Consider the following 23,993-nt stretch of genomic DNA (forward strand, 5'->3'; position numbering starts at 1 on the left):
ATTCCAATCATAATCACATTACTGTAGGACATCCGTGCAGAGATAGTAATGCAGTATCAAAATAATTTGTAAACACCTGATAAAATGGATCATTCCATGTTTTGCTCAGGTCTGGAGGTTTACCACTGTCAATATTAACAGTAGCACAATACTCCAGAGACTTCCACTCTGTGAGGTGGTCATAGCATTCCAGAGATGCATGTTCCCAGAAGTCTTTCTCTGCTTCAGTTGGGTCCCCATCTTCCCAGTCTTCTTTGGACAGTGCCTAGGGAATCAATTTAAGGGAGAGGAAGGTTCACAGAGTTTTAAATCATGTCAGCTTCTGATCAAGTCACAAGTAACTTCAGAACAGTTGATCATCTCTCATAAAAACATTTATCCATTTACCAGAACGTGACAGCAATATTAAACGCAGAAAATTGAAGCTAGTCAGGATTGAAATAATATTTATATAAAAATTTATTTCAGATACCCATCTTCAGTAAACCTGCATTTCTGAAAAGTCTTAAGGATTATCAAACTCCAACTGCCCACCACATGCAGGGCCACCAACCCCCATATTTAATACCAGACCAGGCTGCCCGGAGCCCCATCCAACCTGGCCTTGAACACCTCCAGGGACGGGGCATCCACAACCTCTCTGGGCAGGCTGTTCCAGCACCTCACCACTCTCATAGTAAAGAGCTTCCCTCTGACATCCAACCTAAACCTTCCCTCCTTCAACTTAAAACCATCTCCTCCTGTCCTGCTGTTATGTAGCCTTTCAAAGAGTCGACTCCCCTCCTGTTTATAAGCTCCCTTTAGGTACTGGAAGGTTGCAATGAGGTAAGGACAGATACGAAGATTTGTAACAACCAGTTAAAGAGCAGCATGCTTTCTGCTCCATTGTGACTGCTTGTGGCATCTGTTCCCACGTAATTACAGACTTATCCATCAATCAAACAAAACAGAAGGACATTTTGAACAATATGCTCGTTCTCAAAATGTTCAGTTTTGGCTTCTTAGTTTTAAGCCATGAGAAAGATTTATGAAACTAAGCATTCTTGTTGTCATTTTACCTCGTCATAACATTTAGCTGCTTCAGCATAATCACTCCTTGCTTCTGCCAGCAATGCTTGCTGTGTTATTTTCTTAGTCCCAATCTTACCACTGAAAATACCACGAAGGACATCATAATCTCCCAGAGACCGGTAAAGCCTATCAATAAGGAGAAGGGAAATCTTTTAATCGGTTGAGCAGAGGTAAATTAATGTGAATATAAAATACCGAAAATAAAATTTAAAAAACCTACATTCAATCAGCAATAACATTACATATGTAAATAGACGAACTTAATCTTGTAGGGGAATACCTGAACACTGGAAACTCCTGTAATTGCAAGACAGGATGTTTTGCTGTTTTTGTTTTTAGCAATGTGGCAGCATTGCCGGGCTGCACATCTGTTAAGTCTAACTGCTCTAACAGAAAGACAGTAATTAACTGACAAGAAGATAAAAGCATATTGAATTCTAACAAAGGCAAAGACTGAAAAGAAATTCCAGGAGCTACGAAGATGCAGTTCTTCACAAGGCAAACCTGACCAGGCGTAACTTATCTCAAGCAATAATTTACTTTGCAAGCTCAAGCCACTTGATGACATCAGGGGGGAGCTCCATCCTGCCGCACATCCGCTTTGATGGGGGCTCCTCTGCAGGGGACAGTGCCATCAGGGCGTGCTCCAGAAGGAGGATGCCTACGGGCTGCTGTAGGCTTGCAAGGCAGCTCGTGCTCACGATAGCTGAATCCAGCTCCAGCAGCTCTCTGTGCTTGTAACTTATCTCCTGTAAGACAAAACAAGTTGTCTACCTGGTCTAATACATACTGTGTAGTTGCTGACAGCTACCTTTCACAGACCAGCCATCTATCCCTTTTGTGAACTCTGAAAAGAGGCAGTAAAATTTCCACCAGTTCCCAACTCTGGAAAAAAAGAGCAACAAAGGGAGTGCTTTTTTTTTTTTTTTTTTTTTTTTTTTTTTTTTTTTTTTGCTTCATTGCTGCTCTTAGGACAGAGAACAACCCCTGCACTTCACTGTCTCTCCAGTGTGAAGACTGAAGCTGCCTCACAAAAGGAAATTGGATGTAACAAGGAAAAGTTGCTCTGCACATACACTTCAACCTGCAACACCTGAGAGATCTTCCAGACAATTCTCTAAAATAAAAAAAAAAAATAATAAAAAAAAAAAAATCACACTGAAAGTGGCAGAGAGGAGAGAAATGAATGCATTCAAGGTCTGAATCTTTCCCTCTTTTTGCTGATAGTGCAATGCCTGCTACACAGCTGCTATCCTTCCTTAACATAGTGCACAGCGTATTCTTGCTACCCACCAATGTCTAATTAACCAAGATGAATGCTTCCTAACCACACACTTACCCTGTTTTAGCATCCTGAAGATTCTCATTAGGCTCATTTATTGGTGCTCATCTAGTCCTGCCTGATTTAAAGATAGGATTTCTGAGATCTTTACCCTTTTGAAGATCAGTTCAACTACAGAATATCCCTTTTATAAGGATAAACTTTTCTGGCTACCCAAAGTTTCTTTTAATACTTAAATCATTACTGCCAATACAGACAAATATATCAATAAAGTAACAGATCAGTTTATTAGAGCCCCATTTTTTTTTCCTCCTATAAACCTAAAAAAAAGTTGCAATAATACCTTAAACCAAATGAAAAGAAAAAAATCTACAACCAGGAAGAATAGGTATTAAAACTTTCATCTTTACACTTTTCATCACAGAATTGTAAGAGAAAAATAAATGCTTGATTCTTGCAAGATGGTATATGTGAGAAAACAGAATGAAAAATCACTACATAGAAACTGTAGCATGGGACTGTGAGAACAGCTCAGCTACACTGCTTTCATAATGGTGACTGCCACAAAAACGCCAGAATACGAATCTAGCTTAAGCAAATCCATTACACATTTTGCACTGCTAAGACTCCTGCCAATTCTATCTGTGCTCAATACAAGAGAGAAAAAACAGCTCCTTGTAGCTTCCTGTGTTACAGACCACGTGGATCCCAATGAGGGGCCTGCATATGCTTCAAATGCTATTCAGGCAATTTCAACTACACGTCTCAGACATAAGACATATATATACACATATATCCGTCCTCTACCAGCTCTCAGGGGTTATATCAGGGATGCAATGCCACTGCACAATCTAAAAAATTAAGAATAGCTGTGTTAAGGTAAGACTGAAAGCCCTTTACCAAGTATGCATATGAGAAGTGCAAGAACTGTGCAAATGTAACAGTGTATCTGGAGAATACTCTCACAATTTACAGACATCATCCCACCTCAAAGGTGGTGACTGTACCATTGCTTATCTTTTAAAAGCAGAGAGAATGTTCTCTGCTTCACACAGTGTTTTCTGTCTCGGCACCATATGTTCAAGATAAGGAAGAATGACGTTCAAGTCAGCCTAATAGCTGAAGTACATGTCCTTCAGAGGCTAGGTATTTCTACACAGTCTGTATAAAATTATGGAACAGATTTAGGTTCTTTCTCAGCATTTCAGCTGCTTTTTAATCTGTCCTAAAGGCTGACCCCAGAGCCTCACAGACAACTTTGGGATTATCCCCGAAGATGGAAGGAGCTCCTTTTGTCATCAAGTTACTCTTGTGATGGGAATTTAACCTGTAGAAGACCAAAAGTGAAACAACCACAAGGAAGGCGCAGTGAGGCAGGCAGTCTTTCTGACACAAGGCAATATTTATTAAGCTGCTGGTACACAGGAAGCAGGAACTTTGCTTCCAACTGGCCAAGCCAACAAAAGTGGCAACCTCCACACCACGTGCTCACTCCTTTTTCCTCTCCCAGCTCTCTCTCCTCAACAATATAAACTTTGTTCCATGTTGGGAAAAAGGCTTCCTCTCACAGTAATGCAGGATGCTCAAATACACAAGCTGAGCCTTGCCTTTGAGCTGCTGTTTTTTTTTTTTTTTTTATTCAGCAGGGATGACAATGAGATGCCCCTGGCACTGTTATGAAGTCCACATTTTTGTCTGATAACTTACCTATTTTTTGAATTTTGATTTTCCATCTATTCAGGTAAAAACGTAGCCCCACACAAAAGCATTTTTTAATAGAGTGTAATAAGGAGCATAGTTCAACACAAATAATGGAAATGAGGAAATATAGCAAAAGGGAATATTAACAGATAGCTATTGTGAGATGCTGGCTCAAAAAATACCAAGACAGCCCAGAAATATCCCCACAGAATTTGACCTTTTATGCAGCTGCACAGAAGAAAGTAAACAACAAATTACACTTTCTCAGATGTGTAAATACAAGTACTTAGAAGCAGTTTGTCACTATTTGAAAAGCTAGTCTGAACTAGATATTCCTCCTGTATTATGAAAGACATCTAACAGAGTATTTAGATTTCTGTAAGAGGAAACTACTATCTGTCACTCAAAAAATAATAATAATAATAAATTGATAGATACAGCACTAAGATCAACACAGATGATATGAAACATTAAATGCAGCAACAGTGGTTATGTAACAGCACTTGGACAAGCTTTTTTAATTTCTAAAACTTGGGGTTGAATATGAAGTTCACAAACTATCCCAAGCCAGCATACTCTCATAGCATTAGAAGCACAGAAGCACACAGAAACAAAGCAGAGAGACATGATATTACTTTTCAATGATGAAGCTGTGATGCACCAACTCAGTCTTTGGCAGAAACAAGCCTTTCCCTCATTAGTGAAAACTGCTGGACAACTACCTCAGAAGACCTAATTGAAAAGGCTGCTGAAAAATAAGCAAGAGATGCTAACAACAATCCATCTGACAGCTACTACCCAGAAACAGAAATATCAGCACCACAACATCTGCATAGTCTTGTCAATTTTTTTCACAGCTGATGAAGGGGTAAAAGTACACCCTCATTAAGTTTGCTGATGATGCATAGCTAGGAAGAATAGTTGGCACCATTCAGAAAGGTTGTGCTGCCATCCAGTGAGACCTGGACAGGTTGGAGAGATGGGTGGAGAGGAACCTCACTTATGAGGTTCAACAAAATCAAGCATAGAGTCTTGCACCTACCTATGGGCAAATAACCTTATGCATCAGTACAGGTTAGGGGACGACCTGCTGGAAAGGAACTCTGAGAAGGACCTGGGTGTCCCAGTGGAGGACAGGTTGGCCATGAGGCAGCAGTGTGCCTTCGTGGTTAAGAAGGCCAATGGGATCCTGGGGTGCATTAACAAGAGCGTGGCCAGCAGGTCAAGGGAGGTGATCCTCCCCTTCTACTCTGCCACTCTAAGGCCATATTTGGAGTCCTCCACCCACCTTTCCCTAAACTTCAGTAACATGTACCACTGGTTTTACCACGCTCTGAGACAGAGACGTTATATTCTGCTACTTTCATGTCACAGACTAAGATTTACCTGGATGCACGCAATGAATGGTGGGAAGTAAGAAAGGCTTGTACTAAGGAAATGATTGAAGTCCTTCAGCAGCTTCTGGATGATGACTTTTTTCTCAGAAAGAGTTTTAGATTTTTTCACCTCATGAAAAATTCCAGCAAACAAACTGCTGAAAAGTTGCTTGGCAAATGTTGGATCTTTCTGTAAATTGTAAGAAAAGCAATACAGTCACTGAACTTTATTGTGAAACAGTAAAGTAATAAGTAAATTAAGAAATACGAACCATCCTCTAAACCCAGCCCCTACATAGACGCTGTTTGGGAGTGGAAAAATTGCTCTGGAGTGCCCAGCTTCTATACTGGCAATTATTTCAGACTTTCTGTACAACACATTCAAATTCTATCTTAATTCTTCTATATAAACAGGAAGACAATGTAGGTTTCATGCCAAAGTGTTGGCGGTCAGGGGAAAATTTACAGTTTTCACATATTCACAATTACTGCTACAGGAATCAGAAATTCACTATCATCTTACGGCCAACAAAATAAACAAAAAGCCCCAGAAGTGTCAATGTGTGAGAAAATCCAGCCCCCAACATTGAGGGAGCTAGGGAGAGAGAGAAATACATGCACATAGATGGTACCATCTGAGATTTAAAGGCACTTCTTCAACCCAGAAACACACTTGCAAATGTAATATAATCCCATACACTGATCTATCACAGGACTAGACTTTGGTCTAACTCTTGATCTAATGTTGTTCAGATAACTCGTGATTGCACTACTTCCTGCCTTCACACAGAAATAAGAGACCATCAAAAGAAATTAAATACAAAGATAATCAAGAATACTGTGACTTCTCAAACATTGCAAAATATAAGTTCAGCTTATAGTTTCTGCCATTCCCAGATAAGAAAACGAATATTGGATCAGCTTTACTGACTCGTCTAAGTCCAGTCCAATCCACAGAACTTCACCTGTACTTTTACCACTGCACTGCAGCCACGTGAAAGAACAAAAATGACAATTTTGTTATTATACAGTGAGATATCCTCTCCCAATAATGTCTCTAAAAACTACCATTTGTTTCTCAAACCCAGGAGGCAACATCAGCTGATATCCTAGATCCTCTGTGTTCAACTGCTCAGGTGGGGCAACCTACAAGGCATCTTCTCTCATCATTGCACCAGCCCAGGGACAGGAGAAACACTGTTCCTCAAAACAGGCTCTTTGAAAGCACATCATGGTGGCTGACAACAAAACAACAATTTTGAAAGCAACTGCCCAACCGCATCTCATTGTTCCTACCAAAACACAAAAATGGCATTTGAAAAGCACACAGACCTGGGCAAGGGCCTGTAGAGGGGCAATGAGGCTGGAGTGTTCAATCTGGATGTCAGGAAGGTCTCCTACACGGTAATTTCTGTACAAAGTAACCTGGCCATCAAACTTCATCTTCAGCTCAGATTTCATCTCCTGAAATGCATTGCTCACGTTAAAGAAAAAAGTCATTAATTAGAAAGTGCTGTATCTGGACAGGACATAATAAGCAAGAGTATTTTTGTATTGTTTTATAAGCTTCTACCATGATTATTAAACAAATACTTTAGAGGTGAAATACGGTTAAATGCAAAATAATCTTAATCAGTTAAGAACTCCAAAGCCTCTTCCACAGAGTTACTTTACCCATTTACTTTTATTATTAATGTCCTGTAGTTCCTGCTTGCATACATGTGGTACTGAAATGTTTATTTATTTATTTTTAAAACAGAGAATAATTACTATTAAAAGCCAGTGAGCTATTACAGTGCAGTAAATTACTACACTGCCTACACTACCTGCAAGCTGAGTCGCACCATGCGATTAGATGAAGGTTCTCAGAGCCTGGCCAAACATGAGCAAAGTAACACGAGGTTGCTAAAGTGACTGCTTTATTTCACACAGTGGGATAGGAAAGGAAAGGAAGGAGGATGATTGGAAGAACTGCTTCCTAAGAAAAACTTAAACCGAACTATAATAAAACTGTTATAAACTAGTGATTAAAAAGCTGTCTTGCCTGTTGCTGAGGCTTGACAAAATTCAATTAAATTGAACAAGAATTACTAATACATATAGACAAAACCCCTCTCTTTCTCTTTTTTTTTTTTTTTTTTTTTCCTTTTCACAGCATGGACAGGCTATAAAGGAAATCAGCAGTGATTTTAAAGCCCAGAATTTTACTTGTAACTCCTGCCTTTATCAGTTAAACCAGCAGACATTGGATGGATGCATACATTGAAGAGGGAAAGAAAAAAAGCTTGACTATTTTTAATTCTCTTTAAACATTTTGGATGCTGCCATTTCAGATCATTCTTATTCTGTACAGCTTGAAAGGGATGATTATCAAAAAAACTTTCAAGAGAAATATCCTGGGAGAAATTAAGAAATTAAGGCTCTGCTAAAGCCATCTCCAAATACTTTCTTGCTCAGGATCTCCTTTTCCCTGTTGACCTATGAGGTATGGTACTAACTAATAATGCACAGAGATCCGCATGTGTTTATGTGCAACAGATCTCTTGGAAAGTTTAAGGCATCTTGGCTACATTTATGGTTTCCTCCAGCCTTTTGGTGTGGAACACCAGACTTTTTTCATTTGTTTTTGGACTGCCATAGTGAACATTTTTTTTTAATAGCTTCTTTCTCTTGCAGAGTAGGAGGAAAGGGGAACTTTGGTCTACAAGTAAATAAACTGACAAAAAAATAGGTGTTTGTGTGGTTCTTTCAGACATAGGTTCAACTTACACAGCTGTCTGCAGCTGCAAAGAATTAAAAGTATGTCTCAAAAATTAACTCTCAAACCTGGGTTCCTTTGTTCTTCTTAACTTGCTATAATTTTAGGACAACAATACATGTTATTTTAGTCACATGAACCTTTGAAAAACTGCTAGAGTCTATTTAAACTAATCATGAATATGTAACAACCAAGAAACCCATACAGTACCAAGCCTTAATAAATACTCAGTAAAGGCTTATTACTTAGTGAGCTTCCTTCAGATTGAAAGTTCTCAGCAGCTCACATTAACCCATTGGCTGTATCACATTTTTGAGTTTACCTTCAGACAATAGATAAGTTTCTCTACTTAGACTACTTCTGCAGAGTGTTCTTACTTCAGGGTTTCTAGTTTTTGGGATGACACCCATAAAGAGCTTCTACTGGGAATATCTCCCTTTGCTACTAGGGATTCCATCACGTAAAATCACTTTGTGCACATTGAAGAACAGAAGTGTTATCTAGCTTTATTCTTCTTCCTGTCAAGTATCACCATATAGATCATAGCACAAAAATAGCACAATTTTTTAATAAAATCTCTTAAAGCTCTTATAGTAGCAACGAGTACCTTACATCTACCCTTTCTTCATAAAATTACTTCTAAAGAACAGGACTGTAAATGGCACTGAGGCTCAAGGCTTTAAACTTAATTGAAATGACAAACCTTTTCTCTTTTCTGTTCAGCCACACCTTTTCTAGCATAAATCAGACTGACTTTCTCTTGGTCCTTCAAGAAACGCCTCCGCAGTCTTAAAATTTCTGCTCGTTCATCTATACCTAGGCATAAAATGGAACACCACCTTAAGGATTCAGTTCTTTTTATCATCATTTAGCAATTCAGCAATTCTAACTGCAATCCTAGTTTTCTGCCATACTTCGTGCATCTATCAACCCACCCTCCTGGAAACCAGATCTGTAAAATTCAACCTCAGAATGGTAAAAGACTGTCAGCCAAATAAGTGTCAAAGACGGCCAACGTGTAATATAGAAATTGCACTGTAAGGCCTACATACCTTTAGTTTTGCTGTTCACTTTATCTCCAGGTAAACTCAGCCTTTTTTTCCCAAAATCTGGCCCCACAGGTTTAAATTTTTCACTCCGTTTGTTAACTAACAGCATGGATGAAGACAAAGACTCAGAGGAAGAAGGAACTGTATACTCCGCCAAAGTGTCAATGCTGTTTCCAGTTAGCCAATTAAAAGAACTTCTACCACCTGTAAAGAAAAAAAGTAGAAGAGTAACACATCAGCATAACCCAAATGTAAACCTCAACGAAACACATCAATTGCCTCCCCTAGAAATATAACTCCCAGTGCTCATAAGTAGAACAGATTGCAAGAACCACTTTTACATTAGGCAGAACATTAAAGGTGTATCAGACCAATAAAAATGTGAATAAGTCTTTTTCTCATTAAAAAATAAAAGCTCTTGAATACTAAGTATTAAGTGCATTTACACTTGTGCATTAAAAATTCACATGCAACAGGAATGAAAAGAATGGAATCATTCTTACAGTAAGCAACAAAATTTCAGAGGCCCCAAGTCTGGACTTACCAACATTTTGTGTAGGTGTAAATTCATATTGCCTTTGGGTAGCTCTCACTCGACCACCTACTGACCCAGAAATGGAAAGGGATTTTTCTTGTGATGAATTCCTGTTAGTACTCTGTGAAGCCTGAGTCTCCACAAACATAGGTGTGAGAATGGTACTTCGATAACGCCAACTGGAATCAATTACAAAGTCCTATAAACACACACAAAAATTAATAAAAACAATAAGAGTGGAGTCTTTTTGCCTATGAAAGACAGGATAAGAGAATGGAAGTACAGAATCTAAATCATCATCCTAGACACTTGGGCAAAACTTGGGTATTAAAAAAAACCCAAACAATACATAATTCCTCCCCATAGCTCAGCAAAAAAGCTTGCTGAAATTTGGACTGGTTAGCTCAAGACTGATTCACAAATTTATCATGCATAACCCAGCACTCTTACTACAGGCGTTAACTATTAATACCAAAAAACACTTTCAATAGTTTTCACTCTGCTCTTGTCAAAGCAGCAACTACATTAGGGATTGGAATTTGTCACATGGTTACACACTACTACTTACCTGAAATTTGCATTCAGATAGTGGGTGCTCAAATATTTTCCTGGAATAATCTGGGCTTTTGCTGGTCATTTCAAGCAGAAAATTTGTGATCAGACTCAAGTACTGTGTTTCAATCTTGGCAGAATATAAAGAACTTAACAACATCAGCATACGATCAAGAATATTTGCAGGTAATCTTGTCTCGTCACTCCAAAAATTCCTAACAATTAATCTGTAACAGTAAGAATGAGTAACTTAATTCCTTATCTGCAAACAGAAAATGCAACATTTCCAAAAAAGGTCAATTTTAGATAAAACAATAACATAACAACGACAACAATTAAACCTTTCAAACCATGGATCTTCTGTTGAGTTACACGGACTTGCACATTCATCTCCCATGCTCTATGCCATTTAACTGATATTATAAAGGTTTACTCAAAAAATAAATATTTGTATTGTTTTCCTTTTAAGAAGTGCTATGGGTGATTAAGCACAGAGATCTCCTATCTTCTGCTTCACTAAAAAAAAGTTAAAGACATTCAACATCCTTCAATACCAAATCTATTTATGCATCTGTGTATAGTGAGAGCCTTGTTCAAAAACTTCAGAATGTTAATGCAGAATTAGAACCAACCCAGTGAAACAATTTCTCCATGGCTTAGAGATTTGCTGAATAGTTCTGTGATTCACCATAATTCAGTGTGAAGCTATGGGACACAATTTTACAAATTAACTCATTGCAAGAAAAGGAAGTAGCATTATCTTGATGTCACACTTTCATATTATAATACCTTAAAACATCTAATGATTGTATCTCATATTATAAACAAAGGAGGAGCAATTTAAGGACTTATTATTTCAGTCATCACAACACTGTTTACTCACTGCAGTTCAGCATTCTCATCAATCAGACCCTGAAGCAGGGTTTCTTTTGCCAGTCCATGCACTTCCTGAGAATCATCACCTGCTTGGCTTTCTGGATCACTGACATTAGGAGAAAAACGTCTCTTAGTGACTTCTCTCAAACAACGCATTAAAGAAAAAAACCAAACAAGAGGACGAGGATGGTGGAAGAAAAGGAGGAACAGCCCTTATTAATATAAAAAGTCTCAACTCGGCATGACAACGCTTTTTTCATAATATGAGGTCTTCATTCCCAGAAGTGGCTTGTCTCTCCACTATTTGGAAAAATAAAAAGTCAGAAAGCTAAAAAATATGTCGTTAGGTTTTTATTATAAAGGCCCAGCAGAAGTAATGCTGAGTTAGCAAGGTTAAAAAACAATAAAAACAGTGGCATCTTTCCCCAAGTGACACTGCAGTAAAATTGCCTGTCTGTTCTTCACTAGAATCATCCATTCTAACAATAAACAGTTATCTTGGGCAAAAACAGACAACAGAATCCAACCAAGACAGAGGATACAACAGCACACTCTTTCAAGAATACACTGTTTTCTAAGTCAAGCAAAGAACATCCTCATATCACCAGACTGAACAGATCCAGATCGTGCCAAAGTGCCTTAATACATCTCCTGACTACAGTCAAACTTCTACAGCATACAATTCTTACTACAGCTATAAACACTGCCACAAGGAAAAAAGTGAGCACATCAGACTAACGCTTCTTACACCACTGTGCTGTGTTGATGCAGTATTCTAGTTCTGGACTGAAGTTCAGGTCCAAGTCTTTGTCCCTTAGTTTAAATTATCAAATCAACATGAAAGAAGATCTGAGGCAACTCACTGGAGCTATTAGTTTGAGAACTAGAATATCCCACATAGCAGGACATGAAATTGGAAGACAATGTTAACAGATGCTTTCAAACCACTGAAAGACAACAACTGCAGTGAAAACATACCTGTAATTATCATAAATCCACATCAGAATATCATACATGCGCTGTCGACATATTACAGAAGGGTGAGAAATGAACCCTGTCACTCCAGGAAGAAGTTCTTTAAGTTCTGGTGGTTTCAGTGTAGACAGCATCTTGTATATTATATCCAAACAAACCCTTTGCCTTTCATCATCCCTAAAGTTGAGAAAGGGAGAGAAAACAAAAATTGAAGATTATTACCTTGTTCTTCTCTTCATTGCTACACAGAGAAGATCAGCTCAGATTTTACCAATATCTGCTTTCATGTAAAGAGCTTCACGTAAATACTTTTGAGTTCAACCTAGAAGTAAGAATAAAACTAAAGCAATACATACTGAAGATGAAATCCACACCCTTGTGAATAGGAGTTGATGTTTCACCTTAATGCTATATAGGTGGGCTTTTTTTGTTTGTTTGTTTTTCACATTGAGTTAACTATCTTACACTTAACACTCAGATTCCATTTGCTCAGGCAATAAGAGGCAATGTTACCAAAAAGCTCACACTACTTATTCACACTTACAGCCATGTGACCACTTACCTGTGTTTCATGATCTGGATGAAGTCTTTACTCTTTAACTGCAGATAGAGATCAGGTATTTCCTCTGCTCGGTACATAATTACTTCCAGACAGTAGTTTTTCATCACACCGTGAAGTTTTGGTATTAAAAAGAATACTGCATTCATAAACCTTAACATGAACATAAGCCCGTGAAGAAAAGCAAGATAGTTTCTATTATTCCTTTAGATCTACAATGAATTCACCATGTAAATTATGACATACCTGTCAGCAAGAGGAGGAAAATTCTTAACAACTTTATTCAAGCATATTATAAACTTATCCTGTTGAGTGTTCTGATGATGTTTTAATTGTTTTATGACACAATCATAAACTGGATCTTCAAGTATCTGAGAATTAGAAAGACAGTATGACAGGCACAGCCATGAAACCCATAACCACATTAACAACACACAATATTGCTACTGTACTGTTTGTTTCTACTGCACTTTGCTTCATACTCACCTTACGGTGCTTCATGGCTGCTGCACATTGATGATTAGCTGAAACACAACTGTTTCACAATGCCTTTCTGACCTTTCTTTGCTTTTGAACCAAAATCTTAAATTTGAAATACAAGCTTATATAAATAGTAACTATTGAGTATGGTAGATTTCCAACTAGTGAATGTAAGGAAAAGGCATTTTTACTGAAAATATTTAGTGAATGAAGCAGCAGGCTTCACTAAGTGTTAAAGAAATTAGCTTTGAATAGCATAAAATATTTCAACCATCTTTGCTACTTTATGCAAAACATTGCTTTTAATACAACTTGAAAAACTACAGGAGAGAAGGTTGCAGGAATTCAGTTTAGAAAATATGCTTTAGAAACTGTAAAAGAACAAACAGAATGCAATTTAGCAGGGAATAATGCAAGAATATCCTGCAGGATTGGAGTAATAATCCACCGAGCCAATAACATGGTATTTCTGTAGTAGCAGCTGCAGAATGTTATTTAGGAGTTCATAAGCCTGGCAGCATCATTTTTTTTTTTTTTTTTTTTTTTCTCTCGCATCCATCCCAGTACATATCCATCATTAGCTCTTAGAGTATACACTGTCTATTGCTTTTAAAAGTAGTCAGTGGACTTCTTTTGTGCATAAATTTGCCTAATTTCTTTCTGAACCTGCCGATGCTACTTACCTTCAGAACTCCCTGTGATAACTAACAGTTCTGTAAAGAGATACTGCCAGTATCTGTCTCAAATTGATTTCTATGAACATCAAGCACTATCCCTTGGTGCCAGTGCTATAAAATTCAGTGAGTAACAGGTTTGCATTCATTTCACCCACACTCTAGAAAATAAGTGGATTCATTATCCATGAGAGCTCTAAAAGCCCAAAATTAAATATAGTAGCCTTGAATCTTACATCAAAACTTGCCAGTTACTAAACATCCTCAGATACAGATGTTCAAATGTAGCCCCAAAGCTTCCAACTTTTAATTTTCTTTTTTAATCAAAAAGTGATAAAAACAAGAACCTCCAAAATTTTAAACTGTGTTGCTGAAACACAGGAGCAGAACAAAGCCCATCCACCTCTAGCTCCAAAACAACAGGGTATAAACTCAGCTCTTAGTTGATCTAAAGCATTTTTCATCTTGGGTTAACATTTCAATCTGTTGGACAAAGGCTGCTGAGTTCTAAAAACATTAATTTTTGTAGCTGAACTGAGCAGCCATATAAAAGATGTAAACATAGTTAAGAACAGTAATAGTCACACACATAATACAGTTACTTACATTTTGTCTCTCAGCTATATACTGAAGAGCAAGTCCCAACACTTCTGCTGCAGCTGCATAAACTTCTTTATACCTTAATAAACCCATGTTACTGATCAGAGCCTGAAAATACCTAGCACAAAAAGCAGATGTGTTACAAGCCACCACTCCAGCATTTGATTTTACATTGAAAAAACTTTTGAGCAGTCTGACAGCACAGCAACTACTTTTAGAAGAGATCAATATGGCTCAATGCTGATTCCCACCTACAGTGTCTCAAATCCTTGCTTTGGCAGTTCCTGACTGTTAATTCCCATGAAACTGCAGTCCTGGGGCTCACTGTAATAAAGCCTACATCCTTCTCAGTGTTTTCCAAAATAAATTAGCTCTGCATTTCATAGATTCATACAATACCTCAAGTTGGAAGGGATACACAAGAATCATCAACTCAGTCTCTTGGCTCCACATAGGACCACCCAAAATTCAAACCGTATTTCTTTCCTCCAGCTGTGCCCACTGCCCTGGGCAGCCTGTACCATGTTCTCTGCCCTCTGGTGCAGACCCTTTCCCTCATCCCCACCTGACTCTCCCTTGATACAGCTCCATGCTGTTCCCTCTGATCCTCTTGCTGTCAGCAGAGAGCAGAGCTCAGTGCTGCCTATACTAGTGCTACTAGTATAGGAGGACCCTCCACTCCCTATGAGTAGCTGCAGCCACCATGAGGCCACACCTCAGCCTCCCCTGCTTGGGGCTGAACAAACCAAAACCACTCCTCACACACTTTGCCCTCTGGACCCTTCACTATCTTGGCAGCATTTCTCCAAATGCTCTCTAAAACTTCTATGCCCTACTCATATCACATGCCCAAACCCACACCCGGTGCTGGAGGTGAGGCCACACAGCGCAGAGCAGAGTGGCAAAATCCCTTCCCTTGTCCACTAGCAGTGCTGGGCCAGATGCATCCCAGGGTACAGTTGGCCCTTTGGGCTGCCAGGTCACACTGCTGACTCACATCACACTGCATTAAGACTAACAGGCCTGTAATTACTAGGACTTTCTTGTCCTTCTTCAAAACTGTGATGATGTTTGTCAGCTTCCAGCCAAGTGAGACCTCATCCTGTTCTCAAGGTTATTGAAAAATAATTGAGAGAGGTCTCACAATGACATCAGCCAGATTTTCATACCCTGGGATGAATCCCATCAGGCCCCACGGACTTCCAGTGGCCATACACATTTTTCTTCCACCTAAGCTCTAGTAGGTTTGCTCAGCCAAGTCAGTGTACCGCTTTGTCTGCTTAACTTTTGACATCGATACTTACAAAGTGACCAGTACTGACAAACCCCAATGGCTTCAAAAGCAGTTCTTCAGGGCATCTTGTCAACTAGTTCCCAATCAGCCTAAAGTCTGCACTTCTCATATCCAGGGTTAAAGCTTTGATAGTAGTGTCCCCTTTATCACCTCAACAACTTCATGGCAGTACAGCCAAGATGGATGCTAGTTGCTACTTTACCTACAAAACTACCTCCATATACAAGCAACAAATTGAGGAGGGCACATTTCCCAGTTGGTTTCCTTAGTACCTGTACAAAGGTGGTATCATCAAGTTTACAGATAAAAAAGCACAGTGACAGACAATAGTAAAGGGATGATGGGTCAAAAAGTTCCCAATAAATGAACAGTGTAACTCCAATATTTTATGCTGACAAGTTAAGAGTTGCTCTCTTAAGCTTTTAAGAAAATTTGTTCTTCAAAGTGTTGCATTTCTCACCTGACACGATCTATTTCACACTTCAGGTCATAAGGAGGTAAATTGTTAGCCAGAACAATTCCCAGCAGCTGAATTCCCACTGAGTTGTCCTTTGTATCAGGATCTTCACTAGAAAACTTTTCAAATATTAAGCTGATAGATAAAAACAAAGTAATTTTACGTATATATATATATATATACACACACATATACACACACACGTTTGACAAACTACTTTCTTTCACACACACAAAAACTCTATAGAAAACAAGTGCACATACACGTATACACACATGCGTATATCTTCCACCAAAAGTAGAGAGCAGAAGTAAAAACTAGCTTCAAAGAGGTCTTTACAGATTAGAGATTGTTAGCCTACATAAATTCACCAGCTCAGAAGCACATCAGATCACAAAAATCTTACATAGAATGTACTAACGTTCAGTAATAATATATTTCAAACAAAAAGTTAAGTCTTTGTAAAGATTACTCTTGCTTTTGTTGCTTGTTGCAATTCTCTACACGTTCTCTCTGTTAAAACAAATTATGTTTCAACTTTTGGAGAGTTCAGTTCTGAAGTTTTACTGTTAATTCTAGGGACAAAAAATTTACAGTTGCAGCTGAATTTACCTTGTTATCTGCTTTGATAACGTTCAACTAATACTCTTGAAATATTGACAAAGTAAAGATCCAAACTGCTTGCCTGTAAGGTATGGAGAGACAGTTCTTCCAACACTCTATAACTGTCTTTATGATTTCCAGGTTGTGTCTGAACACAGCTCGTTTCTGATGAAAGGCATTCTTCATTAAGAATTCAAGCAATCTGTTAGCCAAAATCTCATCCTTAATATTTCCCTACAATGAATGGAAGCAAAAATAAACATAGCGACTCCAACATAAAGACATATATTCTGCTTTTTCCAAATAAGCAAATAAGCTGCTTTTAAAAGTTAGTATCTAAATGAAACAGTGGACTGATGTAGAAAATGATTGGAAGTGCATAATAATAAACTCACTCATTATTTATCAAATAGCCATTAGAACAGCAAAAAATAATTTTTACATTTCCTTACTTTGGGAGTAGTTACACTCGTCCAGGAAAGAACGGTAACTGCTATTTCCACTACCATAAAATGAATCCCTTCACCTCCATTATTGCCAGAAACAACAAGCTGCAGCAACGGACCAAGCCACTGCTTTGCATAGGGTCGGAAAACCTTCGGGAAGGAAGAAAGCAATGAAATAAATAAAAATCAAGGACAACATACAGAGTATCCAATTATTTAATAACCTGTTCAATAATTATTAAAGTGAGACTGCTAAATCAATTTCTTAGCATTTTGTTTAACCAAGTCTGAAATTATAACAAAATAATAAAATTATAAAAAAATAAAAGCCAACAAATTTAAAGTAACTTTAAAATGAAAGGCCTTCCTAACTACATTCTTCACTTCTGCTTAAAAGAAGCACTTTTCACAAATCTTTATGTGAAGTTGTAATTATTTCAGTAGGGCCCCCATAATACAGCTCTGTAGGAGCAGTTCATGCAGAAAATCTGTCCCTATAGAATCTGAGAAAGTATGCCACTCACCTGCCCTTCCAAATCTCTATTTCAGACACATTTACTGAGAAGCATTATGTAAATGTTAAGATTTCCTGAAATCTGAAATCCAGTTTTGTATTTTGGATTCAGAATATTTCAAACATTATTCTTTAAAATAAGTGTCAGAAATAGGAGTAGAAAAATTAGAGAATGTTTTTTTTCTTAAAGTCACATGCCATTATATACCTTATGCATAGGTTATAACAAAGGTTATACCTTTCTGCAACTAGAACATCATTTAGCTCTATGGGTTTCCAGAAGACTCATCTGTGACCATTAAAATCACACTGTAGTTATTCCTACAAAGATGGCAATCAGCCATAAATACCCCTTAACCAGTATCAATGAATTAATTATTTATAGTTTACACAAGATGCATGGATATGGATACGCTCTACCTTTAGAAATAGTTATTAGAAGAAAATTCATTTATTTTATACTCCAAATACTGGCACTACTTCGATTTTTGGGCTATGAACAAATTCCCTTTAATCATACAAACCATTAAATTTGAATTCCTCCAAATGTCTCAGTTGATAACATATTTTACCACATAAGAGCAATGCAGTTGATAATACAAGCTATTATGTTAACAGAAAAGAAATAGGAAAAAAGAAATTACTCACATCCTCAGTATTAACAATAAGTTTTGCTATGAAGAGGCGAATATTTAATGGCACTGACGGATTTCCTAACTTACTATGCAGAAATTTCATCCAAAGAGGGAGGTCTACAGGAACCACGCCCTGAAATTTAAAGGAAACAAGCAAAAATCAATTTAATTATTAAACAAAACAGGCTTACCACACCAAAAAACCTCACCTCAGCACATAGGCATAGACATGAAAATTACAAAATGGAGGGATTCAATCAGTCACAGCTTCGTTGTTTTAACTAGCGAAACAATGCCAAATTTTTGGTTCATACTGGCCTCTTCCACTTTGGGTGTGATCTGGTTCCTCTGCATATGCTTAATCAGAGTGGTCATTGGTGCCATACACTCATGTTGGTTAAGTTCATCCATCTCCAGTTCCAACTCATCATTTAAAACCATGTATTCTGACATCTCCTGAGAAAAAAATTACTGCGATTAATACAAATGTGTTTTCTTTTAAACTGTGATAATACCATGAGTCACTCTGATCTTTTCAGTATGACAGATTTGACTGTACACTCAATCCGCAACAAGGAATAAATCAGATGCATTGTTCAAAAGCCTCCCAGATGGATGCACCACCTGTGCATTGTTTTCACTTTGTGTGCCTAGAGATGTCAGTTTCACATTGCTCTGACATTACGACCTGTTATTATAGGTGGGGCAACTGCTGTAAGCAGGAAGAGTTCTGAAGCTCACAGAAACAATTTTGTTTCACAGCTGAAGACTTGGAAGAACAGCACTTAACATCTTCCAACAATAGTTAAAGACAAGGTGCCACAACAGAGATACAAAATAACTATGTAATAATAACAACAATAATTTATTCTATGCATTTGATAAAGCCAGCTTGGACAAGTGTCTTTGAAAACTAAAAGACATGGGGAAAATGGGTGCCGAAGAGCAAAACAGAACCATCACAGGCCACTCCTGAGTGCACACAAAGTCAAAAGCCACCTTTTAACAACTCTGTTGGCTTGTACCACTCAGCCTTAGAAAACCACGACAGGGCATGGCTTTTCTCCAGCTTACAGTACAGAGAAAAAGAGAGGAAGAAAACTAACTGACAGAACACAGCTTGAGCCCTCTCCCTCATCTGGAGAAAACCATCCTCAAGTAGAACAGAGGCTCTTCAAGTTAGGCACCTTTAAAGTTTATAAGTGGTTGAGTTTGTTATTTGATACATTTACTAGCAACAGCTGAAGAACAAACTCAGTAACGACCTTGCTCCACTTCACTAACAGGGAACCTTCTGTTTTTCTCAGCATAACACACACTATTTCTATTTCACAACCTCAGTAAGAACACCCAATTGTTAAAAAGCTTAAAATTTTTACACATAGCACATAAGTCACTAAATTACCTTTCTCCTGAAGTGAGCACTGCTAGCTGTAACATCCTGGGAGCTATAAGAAAAACCTTGGACTCCAGTAGAAAAATCAAACTGACTCATTTCCTCACTCAAACTGCTATCCATCATGTATGATGCAGAAGCTAAATACTTGGGTTCATCTAAATAGGAAAAAGAATAGACCATTAATCAAAGCAATTACAAACAAACATGCCTTTATTGACCACTGGAATCTGAGAGTGGATGGGAATTGATTGCATGACAAAGTACAGTGAATGCTTTTACTTGCTCCTGATACTGTAGAAGCCAATTAGCAGTGCATCAATAAATAGTGTATGAAAGGTAAAAGATAAGTTTTTTCATACTCATAAATGAATTTCATACCCTGACCATCATTCCATGCCTCTCTGGCTTCTTTTCTAATAGCAATGTATCTTTTCTTCCTTTCCAGGGGAACCTAAACAATAGAAGGAAATAATTTCTAAATTACTACTATTTTATTTTTTTTTTAATTTACAGTGTGACTTCTCAAAATTGTCAAAAAATGATCCAAATCATATAATTAGAAATACAATTCCACACCATAAGTGGTGATTATTAAAGGTACTGTGTAACAGCTGAATCAATTATTTCTACAGTCATTCAAAACCAGACTAAAGCATGCTAAACAATATACTGAAGTTATGTACACCAATGGTTTGTTCTGAATACGATGTCTACATTTCCTTCAGAAAAAAGTAAGTTTAAACTGAGTAGTCTGTTGTTTTCTCGCTTCCCATGTGACTAAGAACCAGCTCAACAGTGAGTACACTGTTAAAGATGTACTCATGTTTTTCCTCAGAAATACGAAAACCCAGAACTTTCACTCACCTCAATTTCTACAGGAAACATGTACTGACGCTTCAAGTCTATCAAGTTTTCAAAAATCAGCAAGTTCTGCAAACCAAAGAAAACTTGAAAACAAAGTTATAACTCTGCACTCAATAACAATTGCTCTGACATTTTTCTTGCTTCTTGTAAAAGTTCAAAGTACAGAAAAAACAGCTAATTCTGTTTTAGATCAACACTTAAGAAAATTTTGCTACTCGATTACTTGAGAATTTAAAGCTCTGGCAATGCACTTTATAAAACGGATTTCTCTTATTCATGCATATTTCAAGCACTGGAAAACTTCATAGATGTTTTCTTGGGTATTAGAAAATTGATTAAGCGTGGAGGCAAAGTGATAAATCTATCCCGACTTCACCCACCCCCAACAGATGTCAAAGCCTTCATCAGCAATTCAAATGACATGAAGAGGAAAGAAAGTCAACTACTCCTACTGCCTCACTGGGTAGTTCGTTATATAATTGCCTGTCATTCTAGTTTGATTCTTTGATTTACTGACATCAACTAACATCTCTTCATGTTTCATGCTCTGAAAGCTTCCTAGCAGCAACAATGGTTTCTCACCTTTTCTGATTTTTCTGTAAAGAGAAAGCCTTGATAAAATTTACTTTCAGTGAAGACACAACTAATAACAGCAATAGCACAATTATATGCTGCACAGTGATACTGTCTCCTCTTCTCCAGCAGTTGACTCTCCCCTGCCATGTTTTCTGTAAATGCATCATAGCACAACCTGAAAATAAGAACAGGCAAAAACGGACATGTAAATACCAGTCTTTGTTGCTTTTATCCCTTCTCTTCAATAAGCACAGGAGAGGCCTTCCAACAAAAGACAGAATCAACAGAATTTCAAGAGATCTATATCACTATAGCAGTATTAGCATTAAATCATAATTTAACCATTCATCAATGGCACAGACAACTTCCACTGCTATCTTTAATGTCAAGGAGATGGCAGGGTATTTTCATAGAAAATGAAGATATCTTTCAACTCATACACAAACAAGTCTTGTGGCTCTTTCTCACCAACTTATCAGTGGACAGGCATGCTGAGCTATGCTATGGATTAGCCAGACAAAACTGGTTTAGATAATAATTTTTTTAATAGATCTTTTGCCCATATGCACCTATAAATCTTAAGCAAGTCATAGACAAAAAAAAACAAAAAGCTTTTAAGTCCTCTTAGGTGCATTATGATTCTGTCCTAAGTGTTTAAGATTACTCAAACTGAAGTTTAAAGGTAAAGAACCATACTGAAAAGCAAGAAAACCAAAACAACTGGGAAGAAGGGGAGGTAGAAGTCATTCTGACATAGGATTGTAGATTATCGTAGAACAGCTCAGGTTGGAAAGGACCTTAAAGATAATCAGGTTCCAACCCCCATGTTCAAGATCAGTTTATCAAATATAAATTAAATACTGAGTATTCTACTTAAAACCAAAAGCTACATCGCAGATTGCATTCATCCTTGACCAAGTCATACTTCTGCTTTACATGACATACTTAAAAGAGTATCTACCAAAAATATAATTAGAAATCGAAAGGAAATACAAGGAAAAAGAATCTTACTTTATTAGTGCCTTGGTAAGTTCATTTCCTTCTACACTTACAGAGCCACGGTAAGCTTGGTTAATTTTAGAGTCCTTGGAGTGAACATCCTCTTTTGAAAGACGTATATACATCACTTCCAGCAGCTTGTAATAACCCATTTTCTTGGTGATTTGTGTATCAAAAACACATTCATTGGACTGAAAACAAATAAGCAAAGACTCAGAAAAACTTCCTAGATTTTGACCTTGCTAAGGAGGTCCATGGTTTCTCTAGTTACTGCTAAATGCCTTCAGATTACTTTTATCTTCTACAGCAATAACTTACAAGTTCAGAGTTTCTGTGTAAAACAGTTATTAAAACTATGTTGATCTGTTTATCAAGTAAACTGTCTTAACTACAATTGACTAAATAATTAGAGTGATATTGGAGTAATATATGCAGACTATCAAATAATGTCTCAGAGATCCTAAGCAAAACACACCTGTAAGAACAACACAAGGAGACAAACGCCTGGTGATGAAAGAAATCTGTCAGTTTGAATTGTCTGTCGAAAAACAATGGCCATTTGTGCAACTTGAAAATACCTAAATTCTTTTACCTCAACAGGAGCTGAAAACACAGAACATCCTTCCCCATAAAAACAAGAATCAACTTGTTTTTAAAACAAAGCACACACGTAGAAACAAAGATAAAAATATATATCTAACTGCTAAGCAGACAAAATAAAATATCACATCCCTACTACTACCATTTCAAAAAAAATGTACCCATGGAATTTATGAGTTTCTTTGTGCACTTCACTTCAGTGCCAACACTTACAGCAGTAGAGGCATGTGTGAAAACATGTGTTTAAGTCTCCATCTAAAGTCTTCTTTCCAGAACTTTGTTTATAATGACTACTATTAGAATACCTCCTGGGAACCTAAGACAAGATGCAAAGGAATGGCACAAAGCTGCACAAGGGAGTATTCCAACTGAACATTTGTAATTTATTTCTTTATTTCTTTATTTTTACAGTGGGAGTGGTTAAACATTGGAACTGGCTTCCTAGAGAGGTGGTTGATATCTCATGTCTGTCAGTATTGTGGAGGCATTTGGACAACGCCCTCAATAATATGCTTTAGCTTTTGGTTAGCCCTGCAGCAGTCAGGAAGTTGGACTAGGTATCTTTGTGGGTCCTTTCCAGCTGAACTATTCTATTCTAAATTTGGATAATTTCAGCACCTTGACTGTGCTGCTGCTCTTAAACAGATGCATCATAAAAATAACAAGTGGAAGAGAGTGTACTCAAGAGTACACACACTGACAAAAAAATCATTGGATTTAACTAACATGGATGATAAGAAACAAGAAAGAAACATCTATCTTCTGATTGTAGCCAAGACCCTTCAGCAAGTGATTAAGAGCACAGACCTTTCTCCAAGGGCTTTCGTTACACAGATCTAATACCCCTCTTTCACAATGTATTAGTAGACTACCATTTTATACTTAAAAGTTAGAGTGGGTTTTGACAGTACCTCAGATCCCTTTTTTTACATATACAGATCAGCTGTGTATATCAGCTATACACAGAAGAAATGCAAATGCATTAACTTCAAAGCAACAGAATCAAAACACGTTATGAGGAAAAACTTCTGCAAGATACAGAAAACTGGCAAAACTGAAAGCAAGTGGTTTCAACTATAGCATTTCAATCAAACCTAAGCAAAACGTATGTAAAGACA

General features: G+C 37.5%; 1 protein-coding gene across 2 annotated transcripts in view; it reads right to left on the reverse strand.

The window, feature by feature from the left end:
* PRKDC (protein kinase, DNA-activated, catalytic subunit) overlaps nt 1-23,993 on the reverse strand; it is an 80,971-nt gene that overhangs the window by 21,354 nt on the left and 35,624 nt on the right. For both annotated transcript variants that reach the window (XM_085221056.1, XM_085221057.1), the window contains 24 exons: nt 22,288-22,466; nt 21,283-21,451; nt 20,701-20,766; nt 20,215-20,287; nt 19,843-19,991; nt 18,756-18,893; nt 18,451-18,570; nt 17,295-17,438; nt 16,925-17,076; nt 16,243-16,374; nt 14,495-14,606; nt 12,981-13,105; nt 12,738-12,887; nt 12,179-12,352; nt 11,208-11,306; nt 10,341-10,551; nt 9,782-9,971; nt 9,241-9,441; nt 8,892-9,004; nt 6,763-6,894; nt 5,441-5,620; nt 1,612-1,820; nt 1,059-1,197; nt 77-265 (listed from right to left, as the gene is read on the reverse strand). In XM_085221056.1, coding sequence (XP_085077182.1) covers nt 77-265; nt 1,059-1,197; nt 1,612-1,820; nt 5,441-5,620; nt 6,763-6,894; nt 8,892-9,004; nt 9,241-9,441; nt 9,782-9,971; nt 10,341-10,551; nt 11,208-11,306; nt 12,179-12,352; nt 12,738-12,887; nt 12,981-13,105; nt 14,495-14,606; nt 16,243-16,374; nt 16,925-17,076; nt 17,295-17,438; nt 18,451-18,570; nt 18,756-18,893; nt 19,843-19,991; nt 20,215-20,287; nt 20,701-20,766; nt 21,283-21,451; nt 22,288-22,466 — 3,546 coding nt within the window. The remainder of the gene's footprint in view (nt 1-76; nt 266-1,058; nt 1,198-1,611; nt 1,821-5,440; nt 5,621-6,762; nt 6,895-8,891; nt 9,005-9,240; nt 9,442-9,781; nt 9,972-10,340; nt 10,552-11,207; nt 11,307-12,178; nt 12,353-12,737; nt 12,888-12,980; nt 13,106-14,494; nt 14,607-16,242; nt 16,375-16,924; nt 17,077-17,294; nt 17,439-18,450; nt 18,571-18,755; nt 18,894-19,842; nt 19,992-20,214; nt 20,288-20,700; nt 20,767-21,282; nt 21,452-22,287; nt 22,467-23,993) is intronic.

The sequence above is a fragment of the Meleagris gallopavo genome, chromosome 3 (genome assembly GCF_905368555.1).
Source record: "Meleagris gallopavo chromosome 3, MGAL_WU_HG_1.1, whole genome shotgun sequence".
NCBI classification, from domain to species: Eukaryota; Metazoa; Chordata; class Aves; order Galliformes; family Phasianidae; genus Meleagris; species Meleagris gallopavo.